At 36.0% G+C, this 10,852-nt stretch overlaps 1 protein-coding gene across 2 annotated transcripts in view; it reads right to left on the reverse strand.

The window, feature by feature from the left end:
* The window catches only part of LOC136839120 (dorsal root ganglia homeobox protein-like), a 179,680-nt gene extending 169,914 nt beyond the window's left edge, over positions 1-9,766 (reverse strand). Inside the window, exon 1 of one of the 2 annotated variants that reach the window (XM_067104782.1) lies at positions 9,538-9,766. In XM_067104782.1, the coding sequence (XP_066960883.1) occupies positions 9,538-9,547 (10 nt within the window). In that variant the 5' untranslated portion in view covers positions 9,548-9,766. The remainder of the gene's footprint in view (positions 1-9,537) is intronic. The other variant, XM_067104781.1, reaches the window with a different exon arrangement.
* Positions 9,767-10,852: the final 1,086 nt, after the last annotated feature.

Here is a 10,852-nt window from a genome sequence, read left to right on the forward strand (position 1 = left end):
TGCCCAAGTCTCAGTTTGGGGTTTTTTCGTCCCTTATTCAGTGACAGAGAAAATGGAGGGGCGAAGGCTTTTATGGTGTCGGCTAAAAATAAAGTATTCTGATGTGAAAAACACCTTCATAAAAATAAACAGAAATTCTGTATGCACCTGTATCTTATTATTATTATATTTTCAAAGGATGAATCCTATTCATAAGGAATAAGCCCACAGGAGCCATTGGCCTCAAGTTCAAGATTCCAAAGAATGTGGTGTTCATTTGAAAGAAGAAACAGATCAGTTATTAGAAAAGAAAAAATAAATTAACTAAGTAACAAACAAATAGATAAAAATGTAAAGTAAATTATATGATACAAGAAGAATTGCTGCAGGGTAGTAATGCATTGCATCTTCGCTTGAACTTTTGAGGTTCCGATTGCGCAACATCCTCAGGAAGACTGTTCCACAGTCCAACGGTGTGAGGAATAAAGGGCCTCTGGAACCGAGAAGTTCGACAGCGAGGCACACTTATTGCATATTGATGCTGCTGTTCAGCAAATCTAATTGCTCTCGGCAAGACAAGAGGAGCAGGGATCAATTAAGAATGTGAAAGATCTCTGTTCAAATACAACTTATGGAAACTTGACATATAAGAGACTATCCATCGATAGCCCAAGTCATAATTGCTCATGTTAGGAAACAGAAACCTACCACCACGAACAACTCTGTCTAAAAAGAGGTAACTTTCAGGCAGAGGCGGACATCCACACCCGAGAACGGTATTATAGTCAAGGAAGTGCAAATGAGCTAAAACAGGTTTCATTGATTTTACCAGTGTTATAATATTTGAGTCCTTACTTACATTACCTAACATTCGTGTGACATTTGCTAATACTTTTATTATATGTTTCTCAAAAGTTACACTGAGTATGGTTAAAGCATTTACCAGGGTCCTTCAAGTGGAAAATCAGTACGAGATCTACTAATCAATAGTGTTTTCGTTTTACCGGAGTTAAGCCTCATAAGTGATCCGGTCGATGTCCCGATTGAGGCTGAGGGCAGTTTCATTTCTCATACGTGAAGACTACTAAACCCACAAATATTGCATCATCGGCATACTGAACAATCTTGTTTTCCAGGACAACAAACATATCGCTTGTATGCACCAAAAATAATAGTGAATCAAGAACACTACCCTGTGGAACTCCGGACACAATAGGTCTTGGTTCACTAACGATCCCATCAACAGTAACTCGCTGCTGCCGACCTGTAACGAAATGTTGAAGCAATCCTAAAACATACCCAATCACTCCAAGATTCTGAAGTTTACATATAAGTGCCTTATGTTCTACTAAATCGAAAGCAGCACCTAAATCTATTTGAATTACTCTGCACTAAAAACACTCATCAGGATTCTCTCGCAAATGGCATGTTAAATCTACAAGAGCATCACGGCACCTAAAGTGGCTTAATAAATATTTTTTTCTGCAGCTTTAGATATCGCAGGGAGAATAGAAATTGTCCTGTAGTTACTGCAGTCTGCAGATATGCCGCTTTTTGGAACAGGCACTGTATTACTGAGCTTGCGCTCATCCGCAAAGATACTACTTCGACCTAAGAATCTATAGAATCTACTAATCTTGGGAGACAACACGCTAGAAACCCTTTAAAAATAAAAAGGAAGAAAACACGAGGATCTTCTCCACCCAAGCTATCAAGATTCTCAAGAATTTTCTAAACAAATTCTTTAATAGGTTCTGGATGACATGTTTCAGGGATAAGGACGTTCTTAGCTGGTTGCTTAGCTTCAAAAGTGTTCAATTTATTGCCGGTATATATATATATATATATATATATATATATATATATATATATATATATATATATATATATATATATATATATATATATATATATATATAACATATGCACATTCAGAAACACATATTTGTATATATATATATATATATATATATATATATATATATATATATATATATATATATATATATATATATATATATATATATATATATATATATATATATGTGTGTGTGTGTATATATATATATATATATATATATATATATATATATATATATATTTTTTTATATGTGTATGTATATATATATGTATATATACATATATACAAATATATATATATATATATATATATATATATACATATATATAAATATATATATATAAATAAATATATGTATATATATATATTGCTCACTGGAAGAATACTGGACTCGCTTCCAGCAACACAGCAAACATAGCAGTTGATCAAGCTGCGAACAGCCACCAACTAAGCTGAAGACTAGGCATGGGGCCAGCATCTTCATCCCTACAGAATTTCTGAGAACCAGAAGGTGCTTCCCTTCTGGCATGATCTGTCTTGAAAGGGAAAAGATTTATGGTGTATAAATATAAATATAGATATAAATATAAATACACACACTTATATACATATGTATGCATGAGTATATTTGTGTTTGTATAAAATATCTGTATAAGTATACATATGCATGGAAAGGGTGCTTCTGTAGTGAATGCTGCAAAAAGCGCCCTGTTCATGCATATGTAAACTTATACAGATATTTTATATAAACACAAATATACGTGTATATATATATATATATATATATATATATATATATATATATATATATATATATATATATATATATATATATATATATATATATATATATATATATCGCTGGTGGTAAGGAACGAAGCATCTCTTTTCGTTAGGATGGTGCTGTTGTGTGTTTATTTTCGAATTTTGAAAACCGGAGGAGAATAAGAATGAAAACCAACACTCGAGTAACACTGTGATCAATAGTATAATGACACCACAGAATGTGACGTTGTAATAATAATAATAATAATAATAATACAGTAATGACAATACAATAATAGGAAAGCTAAGACCACAAGACGATAGAGAAAAATAATAGTTACTACTACTACTACTACTACTACTACTAATATCTGCGCAAGACTACTACTACTGTCTGTGTAATTACTCTCAGTGACAATTCGATAACACTCGTCACAACTGGACCAGTCCTTCCATAACGACCACCTTCTTATTACGCAAAAGGACTCTCGAAGTCCTTCGTTTTCGTCGACGGCGAAATGTAGCTTAATTTTGTCGTCATTAATTGATACATTTTTGTGCAGAAACATTTCCTCTCCAGCGACTACAAGCTGCTCTCACTAGCGCTATGAATATTCGGAGGCGAATACAGCTGTTGATCTCTAGGTCAGAAAGAGGCCCCTTTCAATATATCTCTTCAAAGTCCCCTCAAAATGGATATAAAGTCCACGGTAATATATCAATGCACGATAACTAATATAACTATTTGCATACTTCCTTTTTCTGTGGAATGTATCTTATAATAAGAATACCTCTTTCAATATTTCTCTTCAAAGTCCCCTCAAAATGGATAAAAAATCCACGGTAATATATCAATGCACGATTACTAATATAACTATTTGCATACTTCCCTTTTCTATGGAATGTATCTTGTAGTATGAAGATCTCTAGTCCTAGTATGAAATGTTTCTTTGAAGAGTTGGTAAATACACTATGACGATGTAGATTAATAAGACAAATAACTAATATTATTATTTTCACGACATTCCTACATGGAAACCAGCGCAGAGGATCACTAATCTCTCACTTTGCCTCATTCCATCTTTTTAGAGCTCCATGTCAGCACTCCCTGGGAGGTATTTCCCCATTTCCTTGAAACCGATCTTTCACAATCATTACTCTGTCCTTCAGGCCCGATTCCCGCGATTAGAATCTTTGATTTTATCCTCTAGAAACCAAAGATGTCTACACCTTGGCATTGGCTAGGATTACTGTTTCTTCTTCTGTATTCCTATATTACAACGTAAAGCATCATAAAATATTTTAGTTTCAATCGTAAAATCCGTGGATTATACAAAACTGTATGTGAGGCCCAGTGTTGGTACTTAGGTATATGATAGACTAACTTACATACCTATTTACATACGTTCATATATATATATATATATATATATATATATATATATATATATATATATATATATATATATATATATATATGTATATATATATATGTATATATATATATATATATATATATATATATATATATATATTTATATATAATATATATATATATATATATATATATATATATATATAAATATATATATATATATATATATATATATATATATATATATATATATATATATATATATATATATATATGTAAATCATCACCATCACCCCCGCCTCCAACACCGTGCGACCAAAGGGCGTTTATGAAATGCCGCCACTAGTCTTTCCCGTGCTTTCACTCATACAGTTCAACATAAGAAATCTCATCCAAATAGGCCTTAGTCTCCCATCTGGCATCTCCAGAGGTGGTGTGAAGTTCACATCGAGATATATATGTATATATATATATATATATATATATATATATATATATATATATGTCTGTCTGTGTGTTTTGTTCTTTTCACTCTAAAATTATTTGCCATAGTAATATATATATATATATACTGCAGTATATGAAGTCAAAATTCCTATATATATATATATATATATCATCCAAAATTGTTTTCCCATGGACGCACTCCAGTTGCATCCATGTACTGTACATGTGACTGTTCAAGTGTGCGTTCCTAATTCAAGGGCGGAAGGCATGCGCGCCCATTATACATAACTTTACGTGCGCTTCAGTTAGCATACGTGATGTTATGAATACTTGCCCTTAATGTAAGTGAAAGAATAGAAAAAATTAATCCAACGAACTTGAGAGAAAGAGACCTTCCTCTCTTAGACTAACAATATGGACAGCTGACCCTAGTTCTTCAATATACAAGTTTTTCCCTCAAGCCCTAACTTTTTTCTAATTTATGGGCCTCAGGTAACCCCGGTAATTATTTCCCGATCCCGACGTCATTTGAAATTAAATTCGGCCTGGCATGATCCCGTTAAAATCTCTGCTCTTGATCCAGGCAAAGATTGAGTACAAACTCCGGTTAACACATCGGGTGTTTTGAACTGCCTGATCGGACACGGAAAGCTGGCATAAGAGTGTCATATTCATCGCGGCCAGAAAAATATTTTTGTAAATATAATCTATTTGAAATTTTAATTGTATTAATATTTTAATTTTGCAAATTTTTCTTAGTCATACGGCGGAAACAGCATAAACTGCAGATGACGATCTGAATATAAAAATAGCAGGCTCCATTCATAATAGTAATAATACTAAGAACATTGCAACTCTAAGGTAGAAAGAAGAATTTAATTTATAACAACTAATTTAAAAAAGATATGACATTAGAATGGTAGATAACAATAATAGTTTAAAAAACCAAGCAAACCACCAATAATGATGGTAATAATGATAAAGCTTTTAATGGCATTAACTATCAAGAACCAGATATTTCTAACTTTTACCAAGTTTCAGCAGGTCCCTATCATTACTACTACCACTACTGTTATTTCTGCTGCCGCTATAACTACTCCTTGCATACCCGATATTTCTGTTACCCTAATAAATCCTTTGATGATTGTATGACCTGTGAATTTGGGAAAGCTCGTTCAGAGTAATTAACTGCTATATTCCCTATGTAAATGAAGTATCTTATTTTCGACCAAATTACATTACGATTTTGAAAAATACGAGATAATGATATTTCGTGTCATTCCGTCACGGTTTCTTTCTGCCTCTGCTGCATCAGGTCTCATCATTTCTGGTGGATTTTTGACCGCCGCCACCCCTCTAGGTTTTCGACCGCCGTCATTCTTTTGGATTTCCGACCGCCGTCATTCTTTGTGGATTTCCGACCGCCGTCATTCTTTGTGGATTTCCGACCGCCGTCATTCTTTGTGGATTTTCGACCTCCGTCATTCTTGGTGGACTTTCGACAGCCGTCATTCTTTTTGGAGTTTTCACCGCCGTCATTCTTAGTGGATTTTCGACCGCCGTCATTCTTTGTGGATCTTCAATGACCGTCATTCTTTGTGGATTTCCGACCGCCGTCATTTTCTGAATTTCCAAACGCTATCATTTTCGTGGATTTTCGACCACCATCATTTTGTGAATTTTAAAACGCTGTCATTTTTTGGGATCTTCGACAGCCACGATTTTTCCGTGCATTATCGGCCTCTGTCATCTTGTGGATTTTCTTCCGCCATTATTTTTTTTAGTCAGGATTTTGTTCCACTGTCCGACTCACTTCTAGCAGTCATTATTTGAAGCATAAAGGATAATCATACCGGCAAGCTTGTGCCTTTTTCTAGCCCAGGCTCAACAGGATTGGGAGAGGGAAGGAAGAAAAGCGATGCCTAACCGCAAAGGGAAGGTGATAGGAGGAAAAAAGAGTGAAGACAAACTGACGCTCAGTCACACCCGGCGGTTTTTCAGGTTGCCCCTATTTATTCAATTATCCCTCATGCTTTTATATTTATATTCATTTATGTGTTTGTTTTTTCAGTGATTATATTTTCTGTAGGCAATTAAGTTCATAATGTAGCTCTTTGATCCCAAATATAGCTGAATCTTATGTATAAAATTGACCTATATTTAAATTCCAACTGCCCAAGAAGAACATTTTTTACAACTATTCCGTATGCACATGTACGTATAGGGAATGTGCATAAACAGATATGTACACATAAATACATAAGTATGAAAGCGTACACGCATGAGTAGGCTATATCTAAGCGTGGATCATTTTCAGATTACCACAAATTGATTTACTGGGTCAAGAGTATTTTGTTCTGTATATTCTGCAAATAAATAAGTCAATTAATTTTGTAAAAATGTCGCAAGTAACTGGCGAATAATCTGTTCAGGATAAAGGTGTTTCTTGAATTGAAGATGTCAAGATTTCATTCCGATACATTCCCACGAGGATTGTTCATTGCCTTTGTCAAACACAGACAATCATAACTTTTAGAAATAATTGCGCATGCATACGCACGCATGCAAACAAACACACACACACATATATATGTAGATAGATAGATAGATAGATAGATATAAATATATATATATATATATATATATATATATATATATATATATATATATATATTATATATATTTATATATATATACAGTATGTATATATATATATACACATGCATGCATGTGCGTGAATTTACACTCTTATATGCAGATACATTTGCATTAAAGTGTATTTATGTGTGTGCACCTATAGAGTTATGTAAGCTTACTCCGTACTGAGTATATATATTATATATATATATATATATATATATATATATATATATATATATATATATATATATATATATATATATATATATGTGTGTGTGTGTGTGTGTGTGTGTGTGTATGTGCGTTTGCATATGCATATATATATACACATATATGTATATATATATATATATTTTTTTGTGCGCGCCCGCGTGTGTCTTCGCCAACATTTGTACGGGGAGGCGTTTTTCAGGTCACATGTGCCGATAGCGTTATTCAGTCTTAATTATCCGACTCCTGAAGCTTAAACTTAGTTAATTTATATAAGAAGAGAGAGGGCGTGCTTATTTTTGCTTCAGTACTCACCAGCGCTTCTTTTTATTTATTCCTTATTCCAATTTTTTTTGTTACTGAAATCATTGTATTTGCAAGGTAGCTTGAGCTCATCTTTGTAACAATCAGTGCTTCATGTCCTAGATTTTAAACAAAGACATGTCTTTCGCTCAAATGCTTCTCTTACCGACACCATAATGGGTCAAATCTTTGAACGAGGACCGCTATTAGAAGAATTACTGTAAACTATTCTTCAGTATCTAAACTTATATTGTTTTTTTCATAATTCTAAATAGCTTCCCACTAAAATATCTGGTGAAATTTTCTTTAACGGTTAATTACAGTTGTTAAATTACCGCGATATATTATTTTTAAGCCATTCATAAAATCTGGGCAATTTTCTTTTCAGTACAGCTATTGCCGCTTTCTATTCTTTAATTTATCTCTAATTTTTAATATTACATCAGTCGTATGAAGTCATGTTTCATTTCTAACGCTCACAACAGAGGAAGCTAAGGCTATGGGTGCCTGGAAAAGTTTAACTACAACAGTGGCATTCATTTCCATGCGACAGAAATCATGTTCTCATTATTACTTGCCGCACAACAAATAAGCGATAATGAGGAGTGCGTTGATTTTTAATCCTTTTCCTGTACTACCTTCACCATCATCATTATGATAAAAATATTTGAGAGCGTTACACAACACAAAAATGTCAGTCCAAACACTTGACCGGCCTTGATTTATGTGTGAAAAAAAAAAAATATTTATTCTGCATTCTTGTTCATTTGAGTTAATTATTCCTTCCCATCATATTTCGAAGTATTATATAGCAAAAACCCCTCTTCAGATAAAGTAAGGTCAGAGAAAAAAAAAAAAACTTACAAAATACCATAAAAGCGTCATGGGCAGTCGAATGGTTTTTTTATACGCTGCGACCACCCACCCATAAGCAACCCGTGAGACAAATGTGAGACTTCGCTTAATAAAACAATAATAACAAATAGACGTAAAATTTGGTTTAATAAAAGATAATAATAATAACAATGAATATAATCTTGACTAGAGGAAACAAAGGTAAAAGGATGATAAACTTTTAATAAAATCAATTGCTTACATCGATAAAATTTTAACTTGTTACTTTAACTTCAGTCTTGTGGAGAGGGAAGTAGCAGCTTGAAAATTATTTGAAGACGAATGACCATATTTTTCATAGCCTTCGCTTCGTGAGATTGAAAAGCAAACTCAGGTCTCGCTGAACTGAAACCATAAAGAAGCGTCGCGTGGGTCTTCTGTTGCCGCAGATTGCAAAAATAAACGGACACTCATTAATTTCCATGAAATTGACTTATCAGTCGTTTTCTGTCTTTTAAAGGACGCTAAATTTTGTACCACTGAATAACTTGCGTTCAATATTTAGACCTGGAAATTCCAGAAGATGAAAAGAAGCGAGAACGCCAAGAGAGACCCGACATGATCAGATTTACTTAGAAGAAAAACAGCAGCGCTGTTGTCTAGCAGCGCTGCGACGTGTCAGCGCTAAGGCTTCCAACTCAGGCCAAATTCCGTTGGTCACTTCTGCAACTTCTTCCGTCCGTTTTATTAGAACTCTTGTAAGAATTCTTTCAGCGCGAATTTAGTTCTTTTTTTTTTAACAATAGACACAGGTCGGATACCGGTCTCCTCTCAGTTCACATGGAGTCGGGATTCCTCCAAAACTTGACTACATTTTGACGAGCTTTACTTTACAACGGACTTGATGGCACCGGAAATTTAGTATCGATTATTGAAATAACTTTTTTTTTTCTCTTGGAAGCGCGAGGAATGATAACATTTTTACCTCGACCGAAAATCCTTTACCGACGGCGTATTATTATTTCATATTAACTACAGGCCGCGGTCAACGAGTTCCTTCCCTGAGAGAGATGGCGCAAGAGGAACACGGAGCGAGAAATCCCACGACACAAAACAGACTTACCGAAGTTCATTTTCGGGGAGACACCTCCGATGGATCCTTATTATTATCCAGACGGTAAATTGGCCCAGAAATGTCCTTTTGGCACGACGAGGCTTTTTGGATCTTTTACCTTGAGTGCGAGTTGTCCTCTGGATCGGGTTGTCCCGCCGCACTGGCCACTTTCACCACACTGACACCCACCACCCTAGGCCGCCCACCACCGCCCTGGTATGTGGCTCCAGCCTCTATTACCAGAATCAGATGGTACAAACCCAATATGGTCTTCCCTTATCAAATCATTGCCTCCTTTCCATGTGCAAACACGGAAGGCGGCCACTCAAAACTTCCCGCGCAAACGCAGAGGCGACGAGTGCCACGAGCTGATTGGTGGGCGGGGTTCTGCCGCGCCCTGATTGGCTCTCTCCCCGCTAATGAGGGGAGTGATCGCTGCGGTTGGGGGAAACAAGGGAATCTGGAGTTATGTTGATCGTACGATGATGCTCCTTTTTGAGATGCCATTATTTTTCGAGATAGTGGGCGAGACACCTATTTGCATATCTTACCAAGTTTGCATCTGTAAGAGTGGCATTTAAGTAAGATAACAAGATGGGGCAACGGTCAAACAAGGCAAAGTCAAGATATAGCGATCGCTGGCACTTAGCGGCTGGAGTCACTGTGTCGGCATCCCTAGGAATGATATTGTCGTGGTTCCCTAACAAGAATGGGCGGCCAACTCATTGATTTTCGGATGAAATGGAGCAAATCTAGAGCCAATACAGACCGTCATTGTCCCATCATCGATGTATTATCCCTGCCATTTACGCTATGAATCCCCTTCAGCAGTTCAATACCAACAGGAAAACCTCGGTAAATAAAGCCAAATGAGAAGGGGGAAGGAGGGGACGCCTTCTTGAGCTCCCCCTCCCCCTCCTCCCCCTCCCCCTCCCCTCTCCTCCCCCTCCTCCTCCTCCTCCTCGTCCGTCGTCGTTCATATCTTGGACCTCACCGGAATTGTGCGACATTATCCCGAGTAAAGCCCAGTTTTATTGTTTCTCTTGTTGCCGCCACTGAAGTGTCCCGATATTATAACTGCGGGACCTGCTTAGTCGTTGTGAACACAAGCAATAGATGGAATGAGTGTCACGGGGAGCGACGAGAGAGAGAGAGAGAGAGAGAGAGAGGGCGGACGAAGAAGAAGAAGAAGAAGAAGGAGAAGGAGAGGAGGCGAAGACGAAGATGAAAACGATCTCCCTCAAACGCCGCCGGAAGGCGAGCGAGTGTTGGCGAGCAGCTGGCGAGGGAGAAGCCGCGTGGCGAAGATCATCTTTAGTGTTAA

Source organism: Macrobrachium rosenbergii, chromosome 6 (genome assembly GCF_040412425.1).
Source record: "Macrobrachium rosenbergii isolate ZJJX-2024 chromosome 6, ASM4041242v1, whole genome shotgun sequence".
Classification (NCBI taxonomy): domain Eukaryota; kingdom Metazoa; phylum Arthropoda; class Malacostraca; order Decapoda; family Palaemonidae; genus Macrobrachium; species Macrobrachium rosenbergii.